Below are 25,214 nucleotides of genomic sequence, written 5' to 3' on the forward strand. Positions count from 1 at the left end.
CAATTAAAATTAGCTCTTAAGGATGCTGACAAAAGAACGAACCAGAGGTAAAAAGCTATTGCTAGAATGAGAAACTTAGGAAGTTAGGATGCCTAGTAATTTTGGATATTGTTGATGTCCTTTTCTAATTGTTTTTAAATTTGCAAAACCAAACGATAGGCCCAAACCCACACAACAATGAGTGCCCTATAGAGCAGGTAGATCTCAGTACAATTTCTGGAGGTTCCATCTCTTCCTTGCACCATAGATGGCACATAGAAAATCTTTATGGGCTTATTTTCCCCTTTTATTTGTTCTTGCGATGTGGGCGTCGCTGGCCAGGCCAGCATTTAGTGCCCATCCCTAACTGCCCATGAGAAGGGGCTGGTGGTCTGTCTTCTTGAACTGCTGCAGGGCATGTAGTGTAGTATACCCACAGTGCTATTAGGGAGGGAGTTCCAGGATTTTGACCCAGAAACAGGGACGGCGATATATTTCCAAGTCAGGATGGTGTGTAGCTTGGAGGGGAACTTACAGGTAGTGGTGTTTCCATGTATCTGCTGCCATTGTCTTTCTAGATCAGGCTTGTCCAACACACGGCCTGCAGGGCCCCTCTATGCAGCCCCCAGTGTCTGTTTTGAAAATGCTAGTCAAATAAATAATTTTGAATAGAAGATTCTGCATGGAGCTGCTTCTCTAATCACAGATTGCTTCTCTCCGACATCTGCTGCTGATCGGCTCAGGCGTCGAATTCGGGGCCCAATGAGCGTGGACCAGGGAACGTGGATGCCCAAGGAGCGGGGGAGTGGGACCCTAGCACCCAGAGTGGGAGCTGGGCCCAGGCCTGCCGGAGCGTGGCTTGAGGCAGCCGAGCAGGACCCAGGCGCCCAAGCAGGCCGTGGCAGGGCTTGAGGCAGCTGAGCAGGGCCCAGGCATCCGGAGCAGTGCCCAGGCATCCGGAGCAGGGCCCAGGCGGGGTGGTGCGGAGCACAAGGCAGCGGGACTGGTGCCCAATGGCGCCTGAGTAATTGAGTGACTGATAACTTTGTGAAGGGTTGAGGGGGAGAAAGAGAGTGTGAGGGGGGAAAGGAGAGTGTGTGATGGGGGGGGCAAAAGAGAAAGAGTGTGAGGGGGGAAAAGAGAGTGATGGGGGGAGAAAGAGAGAGTGGGGGGAGAAAGTGAGGGGAAGGTCGAGATGTGAGGGAAGGGTAGAAAGTTTGGGGGGAGGAAGAGAATGTGGTGGGGGGGAGGGAGTGTGAGGTGCAGGGAGAGTACGAGGAGGTAAAGATTATGAAGCAGCTAGAGAGTGTGGGGGGATAGGGAGAGTGTTGGGGAGAGGGAGGGTGAGGTGGAGGGAGTGTATGAGGGGGTAGAGATTATGAAGGGGGAGAGAGTGTTGGAAGGGAGTGAATGTTTTTTATTCATTCACGGGATGTGGGCTTCGCTTGCTGGGCCAGCATTTATTGCCCATCCCTACCCACCCTTGAGAAGGTGGTGGTGAGCTGACTTCTTGAACCACTGCAGTCCATGTGTAGGTACACATACAGTGCTGTTAGGAAGGGAGTTCCAGTATTTTGACTCAGTGACAGTGAAGGAACGGTGATATATTTCCAAGTAAGGATGGTGAGTGACTTGGAGTGGAACTTCCAGGTGGTGATGTTCCCATCTATCTGCTGACCTTGTCCTTCTAGGTGGTAGTGGTCGTGGCTTTGGAAGGTGCTGTCTAAGGAACCTTGGTGAATTCCTGCAGTGCATCTTGCAGATTATACACACTGCTGCTACTGTGCGTCAGTGGTGGAGGGAGTGAATGTGGTGCCAAGACTGCTTTGTCTTGGATGATGTCAAACTTCTTGAGTGTTGTTGGAGCTGCACTCATTCAGGTAACTGGGGAGTATTCCATCACACTCCTGACTTGTGCCTTGGACAGGCTTTGGGGAGTCAGGAGGTGAGTTACTTGTCGCAGGATTCCTAGCATCTCATTTGCTCTTGTAGCCACTGCATTTATGTGGCTGGTCCAGTTCAGCTTCTGGTCAATGGTAACCTGCAGGATGTTGTTAGTGGGGAATTCAGTGATGGTAATGCCATTGAACGTCAAGGGATGATGGTTAGATTATCTCTTGTTGGAGACGGTCATTACCTGGCACTTTTGTAGCGTGAATGTTACTTTCCACTTGTCAGCCCAAGCCTAGATATTGTCCAGGCCTTGTTGCATTTAGACTCCTCAGTACCTGAGGAGTCGCGAATGGTGCTGAACATTGTGCAATCGTCAGCAAACATCCCCACTTCTGACCTTATGATGGAAGGAAGGTCATTGATGAAGCAGCTGAAGATGGTTGGCCCTAGGTCACAACCTGAGGAACTCCTGCAGTAATGTCCTGGAACTAAGATGATTGACCTCCAACAACTACAACCATCTTCACTTGTACTAGGTATGACTTCAACCAGCGGAGAGTTTGCACCCTGATTCCCATTGTCTCCAGTTTTGCTAGGGCTTCTTGATAGCACAATTGGTCAAATGCTGCCTTGATGCCAAGGGCAGTCACTCTCACCTCACCTTTGGAGTTCAACTAATTTGTCCATATTTGAACCAAGGTTGTCATGAGGTCAGGAGCTGAGTGGCCCTGGCAGAACCCAAACTGAACGCCAGTGAGCAGGTTAAGGGATTCATAGATCTTAGCCCAAGCAGAAGTGGCAAAGTGGAGCCTACAACAGTTAGTGTCAAGGAGAGTCAGGGTGTGTGAAAGCATCATCATTGGAAATCAGTGTGGATATCAGTTGTGGAGAAGAGCAGATTTGGCTTAGATTCACTCCGGTATCACATAGTCTTGGGTTGCATGAAGCAGTGTCCTGGCGATTAAGCCAATCCTGAAGGGTTGGCAATCATGTTCTCTCTTTGATTACAGTTCTTCCATTTCGTGATTGCCAACCCTTCAGGATTGGCTTAATCTTCAAGACACTGCTTCATACAACCCAAGAGAAATATTGAGCAGAATTTTCCGCTTGGTGTGCGGGCGTGCACCCGACACACCCGAGTGTGAAATAGCACGCAATGACATCTGGCAAGCGTCCCAATGTCATCGCGCGCTCGTGATATTTTGGTTGGCGGGCACGCGCGAGAGTCAGCAGCCGCCCGCCGAGAATTAAGAAGCCTATTAAGACCATTAATCAATTAATTAACCTGTATTTTTCGCTGCCCGTCCAACGTTATGGTTGGCGGGCGGGTGAATCGGTCAGGCAACCTTTGGATTTTTGAGGAGACCTCATCCCTGGGTCAGATGAGGTTTCTGTAATTAAATTTTTTTAAAATAAACAATTTTGGGCAGAATTTTTCAAATCTACGTGTTAAGGTGAGTGAGTCCGCTGTGTGGACAGTTTTCTGGAATTTTAAAAACTTTTTTCATTGGTTTAAAATACTTCAGCTCCCTGAGGCAGCTCTCGGGGGACCTTTCATTGCGCGCTCCCCTGCACCTGCGCCAACTTCACGCTCATCCTCCTCCCTCCCTGACCCCAGCAGCCCTGAGCTTCTCAGCGCGCCTTTTACACTTACTGGCCAGTGTGAAATAGCGGCTGGGGGCCGATCGCAGGCAGCCAGCCGTTTCCACACCGCTCCCAGGCCTGCCCGACAACCCGAAAATCCTGCCCATTATATATATATATATATATATATATATATATATATATAGTAAACATCCTGAGAGTAATGGAGCAGTTAAAAATCAAGATACAGTTGCTCCAATTTATCTTCTTGTTTAAAGGGATAGAGGATCCCTCTATCCTCCAAAGTGATATACTGTTTAAATATAAGGAAGAAACCTGGCTAAAAGTGCAAAAAATTTATTCACCATAGTATAATCTGCAATATCTCATAAACATTAAAATATTTGGTTACAAAAGCATAATATACAAACATATTGTCATTCATTGATTCCCTTAGCTTTGTGTTTGTTCCAATTGCAGGCAGATACACACCCCACAGTAAAAGTGACTGAGCTGCACCCAAAAATGACTTTGAAATGAAGTTGCAGTAATGGGACCAACAAACCAAAAAGTTTTTCAGTTTCACCCCAGCTTTAGGAACTCATCAGGGCAGATCTGAGTCTTTGAATGAGTGTGCAGAAATCTGTGTAGCATTCCACACAAAAGAAATATTGCAGTTGTTGCAAAGGGAAATTAGTTGATACAAGTGATGCAAATAAATTGGCCTGGGTTCGGAGTCATGAATGACCACTTTTTTTTGGAAGAAATCTGATTCTCCTCCACATTCCCCATGCCGTACCATTTTCCTCTGGCCTCTTGTACAAAATGTGCAAAACTCATACCCACCCTCGCTGAAATCAAGCTCATTAAAAGCACACCTGGTTCGGCCGTTCATAAAGAAAATGGAAAGCCTGCTGAGGAGTCTGGAATATTCCGAAAGGTAAGTGTAAACTGCTTTCACGCCTTCAAATGGGGGCATTATTGTGTGCTGTATTGTAATGTGGCTGTGTTTTAATGCAGTGATTCATCACAAGGATCTGCCCTGCAAAGGTAAGTTGACCCTTACATTAACCAGTGTTGTGTAATTGCTCACATGCTTTACAGTATTTTTCCAATGGACAGAGTACCATAATGTATTGGAAAATGTGAAAAAAGGTCTTCTGCTGTCATGTTTTTGTGCTCTGATTTAATTGGACTGGCAAATCTGGCTTTTTTTAACTTCTGAAGGTTGAAAAAATGGACTGTAACTGCTCCCCCTCCATTGATGGACAGGCGCTCTACTTTGAAATGGAAATAGATATCTGTTCTGCCAGTGGAGTTGGAAGCTTTTGTTATGACAGCTGTTCCATTGTGAATGCTTGGCTGGGTTTCAAAATCTTAAGCTCAAAAGGCTCCTATATACTTACATAGTGCATACTGGGGGAACAGCTATGGAGTTTACATGGCGGGGGAGATGGTTGCTAGAAGTTGAATGGGGAATGAGGTCGCATGAGGGAATGAGTGAAGGGGTGAGGCTTGAGGGGAGCCTATAAACAATGTTGAGAGCTGGGCTACTGTGTGGGAGAACCGAGGCAGGCTTGCTCACTGGCCCAACTCCGTATCCACACACTTCATTGTGGCTCACAAAATGCACTTCAAACCCAACACCTGTGTGAAAAGATGATAATCCCTCAAAGTCACACAAATTGGGTGTGCATTTTGTGAGCCACGAAATTGCAAGCTGTGTTTTCCAAAGGTCAAACAAAAATTCTGCCCTAAGAGTTCAATATAAACTCATCTTTAAGCAGGAACAATTACGTGGAGGTCTAAGGCCGAAAGAAAGCTTGAGAATAAGGCATAAGAAAGGATGAAGGACAACCATCCAATCCGTTCATCTTTCCAGTAATATCCAATTCAAGTACTCCCAGTGCTTTATAAGTCAGCCTGGGATCAAACAGTACCTTGAATGCCTGAGACTTGTTTTAAATTTTATGAAGACCCATTTTAAATTTATTTCAGCGATTCTTCAATTCTTGTTCTTTCCCTCCACAGCATGGTGTGGTTCTGGAGTCACGTGTAGGCCAGACCGGGTAAGAACAGCAGATTTTCTTCCCTAAAGGACATTAGTGAACCAGATGGGTTTTTACAACAGAATTTTAATTCCAGATTTAAAAAAAAAAAATTAAATTCAAATTCCACTATCTGCCATGGTGGGATTCAAACCCAGGTCCCCAGAGTCTCTGGATTACCAGTCCAGTGACAATACCACTACACCACCACCTCCCCATAAGTTTATTGTCCATCTCTGGTTGCCTGGCTTTTATTGCCCACTACATTCTCAGGGCCACCAGGAATGGGCAATAAATGCCAGTGATGCTCATATCCTGAGAATAAATTCAAAGGCCAATGGATTTATTCTCAGGATATGAGCATCATTTTCTTCCCTAAAAAAAAGAGGTAATGAACCAGTGGGTTTTTTTTTTAATGGCAATCCATATCATTCATTAGCTCAAGCCACTCATTACTCATCCAGTAACAAATTCTCTGTTCCAGGGTGGGATGCTCTGGAGCTGACACTTTAATTCATAGTAGCTACAGCTACGGAGTCACTTCCTTACAAATTAAAATGGAAGACTTTAATGTTGCCTTTTTAGAATTAATTATTGCCTCACTTCCTGCCATCTAGCCATTATCTCTTTTTTTTGGTAACCTATCTCCACCCTATACTTACAGTTGAGTCTTTTCAGCTGCTAAGGAGACACCCTGTACTTGAAGTGAAACTTCGAGTTTGGGGGACCCTCCAGCAGTAAATCAGATTTTGCCTGATTCTATTTACACTTCATGTGAAGTGGTGGTGGAGGAACTGTTCTCCTACAATTACATTAAATTTTCATGCTGTCCTATGTTTCTGTAGTGTTGTCTGTGTTGCATTCCTGGGTCAAAGTATTCCCTTTGTGTCGTTAGACATCATTTGGGCAAGCTCCTGGACCGTAGTTCTTCTTTTTGAATATGCTGGTAGCAAGACTGAAATGAAACAAGATTATGTAGTTAGGAGATAGTCTCTGTGTCAGGCTAGAGCAACAGCTACCCGCTTTAAGTGAAATTACTTTCACATAGTGCCCCTGACAAATGTCCCCAAGTTTAGCCTTCATTCAGTGATAGCACTCAGCCCTGAATCAGGAGGATACTTGTAAATGTATAAAGATAGTTTCAATTCCCATTCTAGAGACTTGAACACAATCTAGGCTGGCACTTCAGCACAGCACTGAAGGAATGCTGCACTGATAGGGGTGCCATGAAACTGTGGCACCATTTACCTCCTCAGGTGGATGTAAAAGATCCCAGGGCACTGTTTGAAGAGCAGTGGAGTTCTCCCACATGTCCTGGCCAACATTTATCCCTCAAACAACGCACAGACAGTTGATCTGACCTATATCTCACTGCTGTTTGTGGGACCTTGCTGAGTGCAAACTGGCTGCCACTTTTTCTACAACAGTGACTACAATTTAAAAACGTACTTTGGAACATCCTGAGCTCATGAAAAAATCTATATAAATGCAAAATTTCCTTCTTATTTTGCATCCAATTACTTTGAAATGTAGTTATTTGTGGACAAACAGATGTCAGGTAATTTTGAGCATAGCAAGAGCCTATAAATGGAACAAGATGAATGATCGTAATCAGGTATTACTGGTGGTGTTTGTTGGCCAAAAAAAAAAAACAAAATTCATTGTTTTTCTATTTATGTCATTCTTTTTGAATCATACAACCAGGGGTTTGGGCATTGGTTTAATGTCTATTCTACAGGATAGCTCCTCTGATAACACAGTACATGCTCTGTAACAAGACTTGCAACCACAATGTTGAGGAGAAAAATTGGATATTAGCAGTTATGTTTCTATAGCTCTCAATGTGTGTATATGCATCACATTCTGACATTAACATGACTGACTTTTGTCTCCGAGTAAGTCATGAGTTCAAATCCCACTCCCCTGGATGAGTGCAGCTCCCACAACACTCAAGAAGCTTGACACCATCCAGGACAAAGCAGCCCACTTGCTTGGCACTACATCCACAAACATTCACTCCCTCCACCACTGACGCACAGTTGCAGCAGTGTGTACCATCTACAAGATGGTTTACAGGAATTCACTAAGGTTCCTTCGATAGCACCTTCCAAACCCACTACCATCTAGAAGGACAAGGGCAGCAGATAGATGGCAACACCACCACCTGGAAGTTCCCCTCCAAGTCACTCGCCATTATGACTTGGAAATATATCACCATTCCTTCACTGTCACTGGGTCAATATCCTGGAACTTCCTCCCTAACAGCACTGTGGGTGTACCTACACCACATGGACTGCAGCGGTTCAAGAAGGCAGCTCACCACCACCTTCTCAAGGGCAACTAGGGATGGGTAATAAATGCTGGCCCAGCTAGCGAAGTCCACATCCCATGAATGAATTTTTAAAAACTCAACATACAATGTAGGCTAACACTCCAGTGCAGTTCTGAGGGAGTAGAGCTGCCGTCTTTCAGAAGGTGGATTTGATGGCCTGACTTGGAAACAATAGCGCCCAGCTAACACTTTTCCCTCAACCAAAAATAGATGCTGAATGGTGGGAGTGCTGCATTGTCAGAAATTATATCGTTTGCATATTAAACAGGGATGCTGTCTAGTCATTCTGATAGACATTAAAGATCTCAGTGTACCATTTTAAGAGGAGGAGAGATTTCTCCTGGAAATTTTTCATCCGTCAACCAAAAACAGATCAACTGGTTATTTCTCTCATTTATCCTTGTGGTACCTTGTGTGTGTTTGAAGATGGGTGCCATATTTGCCCACATGAAAGTAACTGCATTTCAAAGTACTATAGAGCACTTTGGGATGTTTGGGACACAAGGAAATATATAAATGCAAATCTTTCTTCCTCGATTCCCACCCGCATATCAAACTGCTGTTTTGCTTTTTCAACAAAAAGGATGGAAGCTTTGTTTTTAAATACGTTCTTATTTCCAAAGGCAGAATTCATTGTCTATCCCTACTTGTTACTGGCTATCTTGCTAGGTCACTTTCAAGGGAAACATAGAAGATATACAGTACTGCAGGGGGGGGTCATTCAACCCAGAAGTTAAGAGTCAATTGCAATGCGGAAGTTTCGTATAGGCCAGTAGGGCAAGGATGCTTCCTTTAAGGGCATTAGTGAATCAGTTACATTTGTACAATCTGACAGAATCATTGTTCATACCAATTTAACAATACGGAATTCAAATTCCCAAACTTGTAATCCCACCATGACAGTTTAAAAATTGTGCACTAAGAGTAGGTTGTCCCTCATTTCATATGGAACACTACTCAACTTTAGATCAAGAAACATACTAATTTCACCTGGCTTCATATGGATTGTTGCTAACAGAGATTGTGCATTCTATACTAACTCACATCAAGAGCAGTAAGCAAGAAGTCATTCATCCCGCCCTCAGTGGAAGGATCCATCATGTCTCGTATTAGGTGGAGTTCTGCACCTAAGTGCAGGATTCTATAGTGAAGAGAAAACAAAAGTCAAATTTGAGTCATTTTTGTTTTGGTTTAGGACTGGGTGATTGCAATGCATGAAAACATATTTCAACAAAACGTCTATTTATTCTTGCTGAACTATACCAGGTTAGTCAAAGCATGGATGAAACACTGATTAAGAATTCCTAGATCAGGTACAGCAAGAATTAAATACAAAGTAAAGCATCCTCTGCAGTGTCCCATCAAATACTCCCAAGTTATTTATATCAAGGTTAGATACAAAGCAAACTTCCCTCTACATTACCTCAAACATCCCAGAGCAGGTACAAAGGGATTAGATAGAGTAAAACTCCCTCTATGCTGTCTCATCAAACTCCCCAGGTAACAGGAGGAAACTGCAAAGGGAAGTCCATAGAACGTAAGAAATAGGAGCAGGAGTAGACCATTCGGCCCCTTAAGCTTGCTCTGTCATTCAATACAATCTTGGTTGACCTGCTTTTCTCCGCTTTCCTTCCTGCTCTCCATATAACTTGATTCCCTGAGAGAACAAAAATCTGTCTATTTCAACCTTAAAATATATTCAATGATGGAGCATCCACAATCCTCTGAGGTAAAGAATCCCAAAGGTATAAAACCCTCTGAGCAAAGAAATTTCTCATCTCATTTTGTAACTCTATGTTCTGGGACATTATTTCCAAATAAAGTGAAGAAACAGGACAAGATACACAGGTTAAAATATGTAAAAGACAATCTTCAAACATATTAAAGCTCATCAGTGGTTAATTGTTGGAAGTGACTACCCGATAGGGTAATGGGTGTGAAGGTCCAAGAATCATTTTACAAATGGTTGGACACTTATGGGGAAGGCCATTCAGCCCATCAGAAAAAAAGCTTCCTCCATTCCACCATCTAATGTTAATGATCACGTGCTTCATCCTACATTCTTAAAACTAACTGGGGCATTAGTCTTTAAAAATATTCAGTAATCAATGGTATTTCAAAGCAATGCTTTGTTTTCAATTCAAATCAAATCCCAAATGTAATGATTCATTCAGCCCATCATAATGCTGTGAAATGTCTGCTTCTTACCTTGCCCTAGAAACCACGTAAACAAGCAGTGGCAGCAGGTCATCCATGGAGAGATTGTATTCCCTGTTTAGCACTCGGGTTACCGTGCTCTCAATCTCATGATATGTTTTCATGAGGGTGTCCAGCTTATCCTGAGGGTCTGCCGTAGTACTAGAGAGAGAGTTTTATATTAGCCAAATTATATTTTTGACAGCATTTTCACTACAGTCGCGAGAGGCTTTATGGCCTACTCTTGCTCCTATTTCTTAATAAAAGGTTACAAAGTTTTGTTTATGTTCAATTCTCAGATGCCAACCATTAACGGAATAGCAACATTAGGGGCTAGTTCTTTGAATATTAAAGAAGATGGTACATCAGTACTGTGATGAATGTGGTGGACTTGAAGGAACAGCATCACACAAAGATTACTAAAGGTGATACTAAAGTAATGCAGATATTTCTCTGAATGGTGTGGAGCTGTGCATCATGGTATCACTTCAGTACTGTTCTTTTGACACACCAATTCAAAAAAACCATGGCCAGAATCTTATGCTGTTCGTATGGGTGCCCGGAATAGGGTGAAATTGCGCGAGAAGACGTCGGGCATGCATTCTGATGTCATTGTGCTTGCACACAACATTACGGTCGGCGGGTACGCGCATGGGTCAGAAGCGCGTCCGCCGACAATTAAGTGGGCAATTAAGCCCATGAAGGAGCCACTTGTCAGCAATTTTACATGCCCTGTCCACCTTTACGGTTGGCGGACAGGCTCATGTTTTCACTACAAATTACATCCAGGGCAGGATGAAACGTCCAGGGTTAAATAAAATAAAAGACGACATTTGAGGGATGATTTGCTATGTAGCCTGCGGCCAGGCGCTTGCATTTACAGTATTGTCACAGTTTATTGAGCTCATTTCATTTTTAAATTACTGTAGCTCCCCAGCAACCGTCAGCCTTCAGTGAGCAAGCCCGCATCCTCTCTTCTCTTGGCGTCTGCCCTCTTCCCACACCCCCTCCCACCCCCCAGCAGCATTGAGCCTTTCTCAGCACACGTTTCACGCTGGCTGTCTGTTAATTGGCCAGCCAGCATGAAATTGCTTTCAGGGGCTGATTGCGGGCAGAAGCGCATCCGCTTCCGCATCCGCGCCCAACAAAGATAAGATTCAGGCTCACCATTCTCCTCTCAGTGCTCACCTTATTTTTTGGAAACACAAGATGGCAGAAGTGAAGCAGACATCTTTCACAACGGAGATCCTCTGTATACAAAACACAAGATTTTCCACCTTTAATGTTGTACAAACACATACTGTTGATCCACCACCATGTTTATTCTCCATTACAATCCCAGCTGCTGTCAAACAAAATCCTCCAGCTGGAAGGTGAGGTGGATCAGGGAGGGCCTCAAAACTGTCTCTCAGCTTCAGCCACTGTATACATGCAGTAGGCCATCCACTCATCTCCATAGAAATGCGAATACTCACAAATTTAAATATAATCACAAAAATATTGAATTTCTAAATTTATGTATCTCAATTAGAACATCCAATCTTCTCAAATCAATGAAATAAATGCCATATTTATGCAACCTGATCTCATAATTTATCCCTTTAAGCCCTAATATTATTCTGGTAAATATGTACTGTACTCCTTCCAAGGCCAATATATCTCTTCTCATGTTTGATGTTCAAAACTGAATGTAGTGCACTAGACGGGATCTGGCTAAGATTCTGCAACAGAAGTATCACTTCCTCCCTTTTGAATTCTAGACCCCTTGGGATAAAGGATATCATTCCATTAGCCTTTTGATTACTTTTTGTACCTGTGTACTTAGCTTTTACAAACTTTGCTCCTCCATAACTCCTAGACTCACAATTAAGAAATGACTCCATCTCTCAGATTCAAAGTGGATAACCTCTCAGTTCCCCAAATTGAACTCCATCTACCATAGTTAGTCCCACTCACTTAGTCTCTTTGTAACTTCCTCCTCCCACCTACACAATTTAAGTTCCACTTAACTTATTCTTTTATTTGCAAACTTTGATGTACAACTCTTTATTCCTATATCTGAGTTATTAGTATATATGAAGAGCTGTGGCCCCAATTCAGATCCCAGGGAAACACCACTTATCATATTCTATCAATTAGAGAAGGACCCTTTATCCCAGTCAATTAGCAACCCATATCACAATGTTACATCCAATTCCATGTGCTCATTTTTGTTTTGTGCAGAGCCTTATTAAATACCTTCTGAAATGTTATTATACCCTTCTAGGCATCAGCAGATACTTCCCCATCCAGCATGTTAGTGACTTCAAAAAATTCAACTAGAATAGTCAAATATGACCTATCCTTTGCAAATTTATGCTGACTCTGATCAGTCATTCCACATCTGATAGATTGCAGTAACTTGTCAACAACTGATGTTAAACTGGTTTCTCTTCCCCATCTCTCTTAAATAATGCATTGACATTTGAAATTTTCCACTTCAAAAACACAACTGCACAAGTGCACTTTGGGAAATTATGACTAATGCATCTGCAATTTCCTCATTTAGTCTAATGCCATTGGGTGGAGACCATCAGGTTCTATAGATTTGTTCATCTCCAATGCCATTATTTTAAAGCAACTATATTGCTTCCCTTGACTCAAGTTAATTTGTACTGCTGGAATTTTGTCCATGCCACTTCCGCTATGCTTTTTTTAACATAAATTTTCATTCATTTAACTATCAAGTCTGTTATTTCCTTATTATTCATTATAGTCTCACCTGCATTTGTCTTATAATAAGCCCATATTGCCCCTTACTGTATCACTTCTGATATATTTATGTATTGCTGGAAAAAGGCATTTTGTCAAAGCTTTCCGTCTTGCACTCATCAGGACAACTGCAAGAATACCAAAGTCAGGGGAAACAACAACTTTATACTGTATGAGAAGAGAGTGCTGATGGTTGGAAAGAGGACTCTGATTGGTAGAGAATTTACCATGGAGAATGCACCAGTTGATGGTAACTGACAGTTAACTGCCAGCATTGTTTGAAATTTAAACCGACAACTTGACTCTGATTGGTCAAGGCATTGCCTGAGGAAGGAACCAGCAAATGGCCATCACTTATTTTGTTTAGCTGAAACAGGCGCAATATGTGTACATGTTCTTTCTGTCTGCAAAGAACAGGGTCCTGTGTGTTAATATTTGCAGCTTCCAGTACATGCAAATGCGCCACACTGTGAGCCTGACTGACAATCTTAAATTGGTTGCCAGCGTAATTCTTAGCACATTGAGGATTATTTAGCAAATGTTGTCCAATCGGGGAATCACATCTAATATTGGACACTGTGCTTTGAGTTTTGTAAGCACAAGCTGGTTTGGGACAGTTAGTACCTTGCCCATTCTGAACAGCGGAAGGCACACGCTGTTTGATACGATCCGCCAGTCTTTGGGACATATGGCCTACATACCTAGCACCACATTGGCACTGAAATACATATACCACAGTACTGGTTTGTGTGATAAGCAGAACATCCTTTTGGCTTGACAGCAGCATCCTGTTAGTGAGGAATGCCACTCATGTTGCTACTGCACAGTAGCAGCATGAAACAGCTGAAGAAGCTTGACATTGTCCAGGACAAAGTGGCCTGCTTGATTGGCACCACATCCACAAACATTCACTCCCTTTATCACTGAAGCACAGTGGCAGCAGTGTGCACCGTCTACAATATGCACTGCAGGCATTCACCAAGGCTCCTTAGACAGAACCTTCCAAACCCACAACCACTACCATCTAGAAGGACAAGGGCAGCAGATACATGGCAACACCACCACCTGGAAGTTCCCCTCCAAGTCACTCACCACCATCCTGACTTGGAGATATATCTCCATTCCTTCACTGTCACTGGGTCAAAATCCTGGAACTCCCTTCCCAACAGCACTGTGGGTGTACCTACACCACATGGACTGCAGCGGTTCAAGAAGGCAGCTCATCACCATCTTTTCAAGGACAACTAGGGATGGGCAATAAATACTGGCCCAGTCAGTGAAGCCTACATCCCGTGAATGAATAAAAAAAAAGAAAAAAAATGCTTCACCTGTTGCTCAATGTTTGAGATACCTTGCCCTGCCAGGGTAATCTGAGGTAGACTGGGCACTTTTCAGGGCCGAAAGTGACAGCCTTAGGCCCGTTCATGAGTTTGCATGATATACAGTGTGAAATGATCAGATCAGGGTAGCCATTATCCCGCAGGGTGTCTTTGATGCGCCCTATTTCAGCATCAGGCTTGAATGGTGAGCAAACGGCTTGGGCCCGCATTACAGGGTTGCCGATAAGACCGTTATATAGCGGGTGGAACTGTAAGAATCTCAATGCGCGTATTGACCAGTGAAGGTAGGCTTGTGGTAGACCTTGATAGAGAATCCCCATGCAGATTTCTCAACTAGTACATCAAGAAAAGGGAGTTCATTTGACTGCTCCATTTCAAAGGTAACTTTGAGCGCAGGATGGAGCCCATTGAGACATGCAAGGAAATTATTACACGCTTCTACAGATTTAAATATAGAAAATATATCATCCACATTTTGGAAATATGCAAGGTGCATTTTGCTAGGTAGAATAAGTGCTTTGCTCAGTCAAACCACACATTAAGCAGTGAGACTAGCAATCACAGAGTGCAGAGGAGGCCCTTTGGCCCATCGAGTCTGCACCGACATGTGAGAAACACCTGACCTACCGACCTAATCCCATTTACCAGCACTTGGCCCATAGCCTTGAATGTTATGATGTGCCAAGTGCTCATCCAGGTACTTTTTAAAGGATGTGAAGCAACCCGCCTCCACCACCCTCCCAGGCAGCGCTTTCCAGACCATCACCACCCTCTGGGTAAAAAGGTTTTTCCTCACATCCCCCATAAACTGCCTGCCCCTCACCTTGAACTTATGTCCCCTCATGACTGACCCTTCAACTAAGGGGAACAGCTGCTCCCTGTCCATACCCCTCATAATCTTGTATACCTCGATCAGGTTGCCCCTCAGTCTTCTCTGCTCCAATGAAAATAACCCAAGTCTATCCAACCTCTCTTCATGACTTAAATGTTTCATCCCAGACAACATTCTGGTGAATCTCTTCTGCACCCCCTTCAGTGCAAACACATCCTTCCTATAATGTGGCGACCAGAACTACACACAGTACTCCAGCTGTGGCCTCACCAAGATTCTATACAACTCCAACATGACCTCCCTGCTTTTGTAATCTATGCCTCGATTGGTAAAGGCAAGTGTCCCATATGCCTTTTTCACCACCCCACTAACATGCCCCTCTGCCTTCAGAGATCTATGGACCCACACGCCAAGGTCCCTTTGTTTCTCATAACTTCCTAGTGTCATGCCATTCATTGAATACTTCCTTGTCAAATTACTCCTTCCAAAGTGTATCACCTCATTTTTTTTTTTTTTAGAGTTAAATTCCATCTGCCACTTATCTGCCCATTTGACCATCCCTATATCTTCCTGTAGCCCAAGACACTCAACCTCACTGTTAGCCACCCGGCCAATCTTTGTGTCATCTGCTAACTTACTAATCCTCCCCCCACATAGTCATCTATGTTGTTTATATAAACGACGAATAAAAGGGGACCAGCACAGATCCCTGTGGTACGCCACTGGACACTGGCTTCCACTCACTAAAACATCCTTCTGTCATCACTCTCTGTCTCCTACAGCTAAGCCAATTTTGAATCCACCTCATCAAATTACCCTGTATCCCATGTGCATTTGCCTTCTTTATAAGTCTCCCATGTGGGACCTTGTCAAAGGCTTTGCTGAAATCCATATAAACTACATCAACTGCACCACCCTCATCTACACACCTGGTCACCTCCTCAAAAAATTCAATCAAATTTGTTAGGCATGACCTCCCTCTAACAAAGCCATGCTGACTATCCCTGATTAAACCTTGCCTCTCCAAGTGGAGATAGATTCTCTCCTTCAGAATTTTCTCCAATAGTTTCCCTACCACTGACGTGAGACTCACTGGCCTGTAGTTCCCTGGCTTCTCTCTATGTAATCCTTAAAGCAATTGCTACAGGCTGTTCTAAAACAAACTGTGGCATTGGTCTTAGTGAGCCCAGGGGGAGCACAAATGCAACTCTCCAATTTTTAGGTGCCAACTTGTGGCTCAGCTTCATGAGGGTGTGGACAGGTCTCCTGGCTCTCCACACCCCAATCAGCAAGTCAATCACTTACTAGTGACACTGGGCATGTACTGCAATCAGTGTGATCGTTTGCCAACTGGATGTGCATACATCTGAATATCAGCTCCAGTGTGACTTAACCCACACTCACTATAATGCAACATACTTCACAAATGTGACTTTTCTTTCTGACACCAGCCATCCGTGTGGCCACTATGAATGAGTAGAATTGGGTGTATTTGTGTGCTTCAAACCTGCAGTCAGCAGGAATAAGATCGAGACTGACCCAAACTTGTTTTAATTAGAATATTTGAATCCAATTCTCTCAAACCCAGGTCTCAGAGGTAAAAAGAAAATATTACATTCTAACCTGTTTGTTTGTCAGATGGATGTCTTGAACAGGCCATAAGTTCCTGTGAATTAAACAAGAATACAACCATGAAGATATTCAGGACAAGATCATTTTTATTTCTGGTTACTTTTTATTTCTTGATCTCTAAGCATTGTTGTTAGGACTAACACCTATTGCCCATCCCTAGTTGCCCTTGAGAAGATGGTGGTGGCCCTTTTTCTTGAGCTACTGTAATCTATGTGGTCAAGGTACTGCCACAATGCTATTAGGTAGGAAGTCCCAGGATTTTGACTCAGTGATGATGTAAGAAGCAGAAATATATGTCTATGTTTTTATTTCACCATTTACAAGGCACAAGTCAAGAATGTGGTGGAATACTTGCCTGGATGAGTGCAGCTCCAATAACACTCAAGAAGCTCGACACCATCCAGGACAAAGCAGTCCACATGATTGGCATCCCATCCGCAAACATTCATAGCTAGACACACGTCAGGTATGATGGAGTAAGTAGATGTTTACTGTATCAAGTGTTAAGCAGATTGCTTTGTCCTAGATGGCGCTGTCACAGCTGCACACATCTAAACAAATGGAGAGTACTGTACTCCACCACACTCATATCTTGTGCCTTATAGCTTGGGGAGTCAGGAGATGAGCCACTCACCACACAATATGTATCACTTCTTGCTTGCTATAGTTTTATCAGGAGATTGGCAAGATTAATCCTTATAATCAGATTGAACAATCTGTCCCAATTATAAAAATAACACTTGCATGGCCTCCCTTAACATCATTTCTCAAAGCATTGCACACAATGAATGACTTTTGAAGTGCAATTATTATGTTGGTAACCATGGCAGATATTCTCTGCCACACTATCCCATAAATAGCTGTGACAAAATAAACAGGGAGATTTTTATTTTATTTTTCTTTACTGTATTTTATTTCACACAGTTCTGAGATAGCTGGAGTTAAAGTGGAAGTTGTTCTAATCTTACCAAGTTTCACAACAGAGTTGTCTACAGAATCCAGCTAAATTGTAGAAAATTAGTCAGGATATGAGAATTTTATGCTCAGTGCAGGTTATACTAAATCAAAGTTTTGGTAGCCACTGAAAGCTTAAATGTTATGTGAGCTTTGATCACAATTTTATATGCAACACTACCACTATGCACTTTAGCTACGACTTAGCTGACAGCTTTAACTTCAGAAGCTTTGGAACTGGATATGTATGAGGGAATTCTCCAAATGATCAATAGCTTTGGATGAAATGTTAAAACAGAGGCCCAATCCTCTGTTCTGATTGGTTCAATTAGAAGTACACAAAGTACACTATTTGAAAGAGTGCACAAGGATCTCATGATGTCCTGATGCCACTGTAAAGCAAAAAAAATAGCTTGTCAACAAACTAATTGCTTATTCATCGTCTCGATGTTGGTGTCTTTCTGGGGCCAAAATAGTTACCCATGTTGCTTTCATGACAAAATCACTTCAGGCTAATATTTTAGATGTTAAGTGCCCTGCAGCATTCAAGACAAAAATAACAGGGCACCATCAAAAAAGCCTTTCTCTTTGCAATAGACTCCCTCAGCAGGTTAAATAGATAATAGATTGCATAATAAATTAGAGTGTATGTGTGGATTAGAGATCCATCACTTCCAATGCCTTATCTTGCTCCATGTTTTACTTCTCATATGTGTTACCCCAACGAAAGAGTCCCCAGTTTGTGTTCTCTTGAGTAATGCTCTTGAGTAATTTCAAATTAGCACTAAATTCTAGATAGCTTTGTTCTGTGATTTTATGCTGCCTAGGATTTGAGTTGAGATCCTTATTAGCAAACCAGCAGGAGACCTTATTCTAGTAGTTGAACTCAGTGATGTATTGTAGCTGATGATTGGCATCCCATCCGCAAACATTCATAGCTAGACACACGTCAGGTATGATGGAGTAAGTAGATGTTTACTGTATCAAGTGTTAAGCAGATTGCTTTGTCCTAGATGGCGCTGTCACAGCTGCACACATCTAAACAGGCTCCACCTGCCCTCAGGTAGATGTAAAAGATACTATTTGATGAAAAGCAAGGCAGCACTCTTAATTATCAACATCACTAAAACAGATAAGCTCATAACTTATCTCATTCCAGTTTGTGACAGCTTGCTGTGCAAGATTGGCTGCCACATTTTCCTACATTACAACAATGACTATTCAAAGTATTTGGCTGTGAAATGTTTCAGGATGTTCTGAAGTTGTAAAAGATGCAATAGAAATGCAAGTTCTTTCTCGCCCAATATAACTTTGTTTAGCACCTTAAGTGATAGATCACTGTTGCAGTTTTCCACACTTACTTTTGTACCTCAAGGAATTCCAGCAGCTTGGTGTCAGAGAGAAGTTCCAGGTACAGTATTCCCTTCCAGTACCGTGAATCCTCTACTTCATGGTACAGCATATACAACATGAAGAGATCAGGGTAGAACCGTGGCAAAATCAGGGGAAGAGTCACAGTGTAAGCATTTAAGTTCTCTCTGCAGACAAGTGAAGAATCAAGAGTAAATAGAAATGTCATGCTCTCTGTAGAGATGTACTACCGAGAGGCTTCTTTAGTTGGACAACGAACTTTGTTTACAGAACTGTTGGATTAGCTTCCTGCTTCTAGCAAGGCTACAATACACTCCCCCAGGATAGGAAAACTCCACCCTCTTATGAGATTCCCCGCACTCGGTGTTGATTTACATTCCACTGTCCTAGTAGGTGGGTACAGGTAAATAGAATGGAATTTATCTCCCCATCCAATTGGTTTACCAATTAGAGAGAGAATGTTAAAATCTGGTTTACCTGATTGTACCTTCAGTGAAAGAATCGTCTTTCTCCAATAACGTAGGCAAGAAATAGCTGGAAAACAATTAAGGAAAGGCTTACTAAGATCTCCTTCAGTCAAGCCAATAGTTTGGAACTGTCAGACTATCAGAACTAGATAAAGTCTACTGCACAGAAGCAAGCCATTCAGCCCGACTGTTTTATGCTGACATTTATGGTCCACACAAGTTCACCCATTCCTCTTTGTCTAACTCTATCAGCATTTCTGCTATTCTTTTCTCCCTCATGTGCTTATATGGCTTCCCCTTAAATGTACTTATTGCCTCAACTGTTTATTATAGCAAGTCCTAAATTCTTACCACTCTCTGGGTAAAGAAGTTCCTCCTAAATTTCCTGTTTGATTTATTAGTGATCATCTTATATTTATAACCTCTGGTTTTGATTTCCATCACAAGTGGAAACATTTTCTGCATGTCTACTTTGTCAAACCCTTTCATAATCTTAAGTACCTCTATATCAAGTCACCCCTGAGCCTTCCCTTTTCTAAACAAAAGAGCACCAGTTTGTTCAGCCTTCCTGAGATTTATTTCTCAGTTATGGTACTATCCTTGTGAATCTTTTTTGTTGCACTGTCTCCAGGACCTCTATAACCTTTTTAAAATATGGAGACCAGAACTGAGTATAATAATCCAAATGTGGTCTAATCAAGGTTCATGACAAAAATAATTTGACTTCATTTTTTAAGGTACATAATTGAAAAGCAAAGAACTCTAGCGTTTAGTTTGATTATTTTTCTGGACATATTCAAGCAGCACGTGGCCCCCTTATTCTTCCTACCAAAATTCACCACCTCCACAATCATATTGAATATTATTGACAATTACTTGTTTATTCTGCAAGTTTACTCATGTAGTTTATATTTTGTCACATTCTCCCTCAGTGTTCACTACACACTCTAATTTGATGTCATCTACAAATTTTGAAATTGTACTTGATTTCCCATGCCCACATCATGCAAATTGTGAAAAACCGATCCCACTGAAACACTACTTCCTACCCTTTTCCAGTTTGAGTAGCCAGCCTTAACCCCTACTCTGTTTTTTGTTTTGAACCCATCTAACTATCCATCCTGACTTCACATGCTATGACCTTAGTCATGAGTCAGGTGCCCTAATATGTAGCTCAAAGCCTAATATGTAGCTCTTCAAATGAGGACAGAAACATATTCCTCTGGTTATGCTGTCTTATGATATCTGGTGCCACTCGGAAAATGGATATCAAGTTAGGCATTGAAGGATCCATGGCCTGCCATGGAACCATCACTATCAGGAGAGATAAGATAGGGAAAGAAATTTGGGGTAATCTCTTCCTAAAGGAAATGGGTGCCCTCACCATATATATCTTTGAACAGAAGTCACTGGATAACAACTAGGATCATTTGCCCTACTGATTGCTTGTCACAGCCTTACACCGCTCCCCCTGCACCCAACACTAAGCTCAGGACCCCAGGGAGAACCCTTCGCCATTGCCTGGTTAAAGCCCACTAACAGACTAGGGATTAAACACAGGATATTTCTCACCTGTGTGACTCAATACCACACCGATTATTCTATTTACCCTCGAGCTATCAGAGGAGCCTTAGTGATAACTCATGAAGCCTTCTCCCTCCCTTCCACTGATCAATTCAAACACATACTCTTGCTTAGCTAGAACCTGCTCAGCTATTGAGCTTTGGAGATCTGTTGTCAGGCTGCTCTACAATGCCAGTCCTTTAGCAATGTTTTTGAGCTGGGAAATGTTCACCCACCCAGTTAACTGCTGCAGAAATCATAATGATCTTGCCAATTTCTCCTTATCATCTGCTCTTTCCCACAGCAAAGCCATTCTACGTGTGCAGCACCCTAAGTCTCATCTTCTCAAGCCCTCTTGTGCCAGCATTGAACTTGCTGAGAAAAATTATGTTTAGCAACACAGGTTGATTGGATCTCAACATACCAATAATTAGCTACCTTTATTAGTGAGCAATCCATACTTATACTTGTTGAAAGGGATTGATTTTTTTTAAAAAAATAATCCTGTCTGCGTAATCAATGAAATATTATAGAAGTTTTAATGCTGATCTAGCCGGCTAAATAACTTATCATCAAGAGACAAGCATTCCCATGGTCAAGTAGTTACTGTGGGAAGGATTAACACTGACCACATTAATCCAGAAAAAGTGTATGAATTTTAACACTGACCTGGCCAGCTGAAAGAGTTTCTTGGCATGGGATACAACTTCTTGCTGTGCCATGGAGAGTAACCGCTTATGCATACAAATCCCAGAAAACGTGTCCTGAAAAACCAGAATCAATGTCTGGAGTAGTTTTCCAAGAGGATTATGGGAAGACGCAAAGGCCTAGAACAGAATTCAAACAGAAAACCCTTTTTAAATTCATTTTCTGCTTTTTTAGGGTAATCTTGCAAGGAGGCAGGACAAACAATACGGTAGCTAAACAAAAACATATAGGATCATTAGCCTTATAAATAGAAGCCTAGAGCATGAAAGCAAAGAGATTATGATAAACCTTTACAAATCACTAGTTAGGTCTCAGATGGAGAAAAGTGTTCAGTTTAGGGCACCATGCTTTCAGCAAGATGTCAAGGCTTTGGAAAGGATGCAGAGATTTACTAGAGCGATATCAGGTATGATGGACTTCAGTTATATGGTGAAGCTGAGATCTGAGATTTTTCTCTTTAAGAACAGATCAAGTTACGGGAAGATTTAATAAACATGTTTAAAATTATGAAGGGTTCTGATAGAATAAATAAGAGTAACTAACTGGATAACTCTTTCAAAGAGCTTGAATAGGCACAACGGGTTGAATGACAACCTGCTGTGTTGTAACATTCTGTTGTTCTATGCGATCTTATACACTAGCTCAGGCAATAGTTCCCTGATAACGGCAATATGCAGCTCTCGCTCTGGAGACTTGGTACATTATCCAAGATTACCGAGGTTGACAATTCAATGAGGTAGTGAGAATGTTGGAGGTGCCATTAAACAAAGCCCCCTGTGGATGCAAAAGATCCCACAGCACTTTTTAAAGAGCAGGAAAGTTCTCTTGGACCAATATTTATCCTTCAACCAACATAATTGAAAAAGGTTATCTGGTTATTATCGCCTTGTTTTTTGTGGGATCTTGCAAATTGTATACTGCATTTCCTAACTTAAAAAAAGACTTGTATTTATATAGCATCTTTCACGACCACACCTGAAAGTCCCAAAGTACTTTGGAGCTAATGAAGTACTTTTCGACGCCTGGTCATTGTTGTAATGTTGGAAACACGGCAGCCAATTTGGGCACAGTAAACAGCATTCTGCTAATGACCAGATAACCTGTTTATGCGATGTTGATTGAGGGATAAATATAAGCCAGAACACCGGGTATAACTCTTCTCTAAAATAGTGCCATGGGATTTTTTACATCCACCTGAGGCGGCAAATGGCACCCCCAACAGTGCTGCACCCACCCAGTACTGTACTGGAGTGTCACCCTACATTGTTGTGCTCTAATCCTCTGTTGTGTTCTAATCCTGGAGCAGGACTTGTACCTACAACCTTATGACATCTAGGCTCTAGAGTTCTACCAACTGAGCTATGGCATTATGGCGGTGACTACACTTAAAAAAAACGGTCATTGTGAAAGATGCAATATAAATGCAAGCTTGTTCTTTGATTGCAAAAATCTCCATGCTTTACCTTACTCAGGTATTCTTTCAACTGTTGCCCCTTGGACAAGTTACACTGATTTGATGCGAGTTTCTCAGAGGTAGCACCATTTGGCCTAGAAGAGGGGAAAATAAGTGATTAAAAAGAATGCTTGGGCAAGAGGAGGTGAGAACTGACGTGCTATTCTCAGGTCTTGGCCCTCTCACCTGAATCAGAATCCAGCCTAGACTGATAGACTTTATGCCCATCTCTCTTTTTACATTGTAAATGAATTTTGCTATTCTCAACTTATTCATTATCAGCATTCAAATGCTTATTCTGTTTATTTACAATTGTTTGTAGTATTCTAAATTTTGCTCTGTTCAGGATAATGCGGATTTGGAAGTAACCTGATCTCACCAGGGATCCAAGGGGCCACACGACACCAGAGCTACTTGGGGTCACAGATTTCCTAAGGGTTTACAGTGAAAACGACAGACGCAAGAATTCATAGCCTTTCCAAATTTAAATATTAAATCCATAAAATTGCAAAGGTCCCACTCAATGGGAGTGTAGTTGGGAGACGCCGAGGCCAGTGCACCTAATTCATGATCCTCCTGATTTGATGGCCAGAAGATATCCTTAAATTTAATTTAAGCTAGATTAGTGCCCTAGTATTTTTCAGTTGGAGTTCAGTCAGCGATACCCTTGAACTCAGTATCTGTAATTTAGAATATGAAGTCAGGTCATCTGATTTACATTGCAGTAGTCCATTATTTCTGCTAACCAACTTATGGACATTTTGCCAAACACTGCAGGGAAGGATGACCATAATATGAGAGAATTTTAAAGGAAGTTTGAAAGCGATGAAACAAGGTCCATAAATCTAAACAAAGCAAACAATGGGTATGAGGGGTGAGTTGTCTAAGGTGACTGGAAAACTACATTAAAAATATATGATGTCAGACAAATGGTGAGAATTTAAAGAATTAATAGATAATTTGTAAAAAAAAAAATGTATTCCACCAAATAAGTAACCTAATTGTGGCTAACAAGCACACTTAAATGAAGTATTAGCTCAAAGGAAGAGGTTTATAATGTTGCCAAAAAGAGTAGCAAGCCTGAGGATTCAGAGGATTTGAGGGTATCTCGTGGGTGGGCAGGTTGGGATTCATCTGCACTGCCGTTACCTCATCAGGTCAATTTTCCAGTGTCATATTTCCAGACGCCATATTAAAAGGGCCCCCATGCACACATTCATTTCCTGCAGCCCAGGATTTCTCATGGCAAGCACCAGAATGATCTCGAGAAAAACCAAGCCATCTGCCCCAAAGTTCAGCAACAAACACTGGCGACAATCCTCCAGGCATTTGAGGACCAGCAGGAGGTCCTTTACCCCCATCATGGGAACTGGAAGTCCACTAACCTTACCACCAAGATTTGGGAGAAGGTTGCCAGCGTGGTCAGTGCCCGAGGACCTCAGAAGAGGACCACTTTCCAATGCACGAAGAGGATGAATGAATCTGCTCCACCAGGGTAAGTCAATCTTCTCTTCACTCTCAACTCACACTCTCAGACGGCCATCAGGCATTCGCAGGATTGCAGTGCACATGGATTTCACACACTACCAGCCCAAGGGACATCACTTGACATACACTTTTACATCTTCATCTCTTGTCACATCCTGCACAAGTCGCATCTTCAGCCCTTACTTGGTCCACTCAGCACACACAGCAAGCAGGCATGCTTATCATCTGCTTTGGCATCTGTCCTGCTCACAGTCTGTCCACCTGTCTTTATGCATGACAAGATCGTCCACAACAAGAGGGAGAGATCCCAGACTGGAGGGGAAATGGCGGATCAGGGCACTCAACACCTTTAAAGAGCAGGCGGAAGAACTAGCTGGTGAGGACAGAAGGTGAGATCGGCCAGTGAGGCTCCATTCAGCAATCTTCACCCGCCCTCCGAAACTGAGAGTGCTCTTCAACATAGGTGACTATCCAACCAATCGCGTATTATCTTTTCTCTCCACCAATAAGAAAAGGAAGAGGCACACTATCAGCCAGCCCATCAGCCTCAGCCCCCAGACCACCTCAGATGAGGACCCTGATGACCGAGCTGTCACTGTGCTCACCTACACCCTTCACCAGTG

General features: G+C 42.5%; 1 protein-coding gene and 1 long non-coding RNA gene across 3 annotated transcripts in view; one reads left to right on the forward strand and one right to left on the reverse strand.

Annotated features, from left to right (window-relative positions):
• Positions 1–25,214, forward strand: part of LOC144679930 (uncharacterized) — an 871,259-nt gene that overhangs the window by 458,285 nt on the left and 387,760 nt on the right. The window lies entirely within an intron of this gene.
• LOC144679927 (ALS2 C-terminal-like protein) overlaps positions 3,798–25,214 on the reverse strand; it is a 144,954-nt gene continuing 123,537 nt past the window's right edge. For both annotated transcript variants that reach the window (XM_078540901.1, XM_078540900.1), the window contains exons 19-27: positions 23,114–23,198; positions 21,612–21,769; positions 19,390–19,446; positions 18,903–19,079; positions 16,579–16,621; positions 11,221–11,282; positions 10,045–10,194; positions 8,881–8,977; positions 3,798–6,459 (exon numbers count right to left, since the gene is read on the reverse strand). In XM_078540901.1, coding sequence (XP_078397027.1) covers positions 6,403–6,459; positions 8,881–8,977; positions 10,045–10,194; positions 11,221–11,282; positions 16,579–16,621; positions 18,903–19,079; positions 19,390–19,446; positions 21,612–21,769; positions 23,114–23,198 — 886 coding nt within the window. In that variant the 3' untranslated portion in view covers positions 3,798–6,402. The remainder of the gene's footprint in view (positions 6,460–8,880; positions 8,978–10,044; positions 10,195–11,220; positions 11,283–16,578; positions 16,622–18,902; positions 19,080–19,389; positions 19,447–21,611; positions 21,770–23,113; positions 23,199–25,214) is intronic.

This window comes from Cetorhinus maximus, chromosome 4 (genome assembly GCF_964194155.1).
Source record: "Cetorhinus maximus chromosome 4, sCetMax3.hap1.1, whole genome shotgun sequence".
Taxonomy (NCBI): Eukaryota; Metazoa; Chordata; class Chondrichthyes; order Lamniformes; family Cetorhinidae; genus Cetorhinus; species Cetorhinus maximus.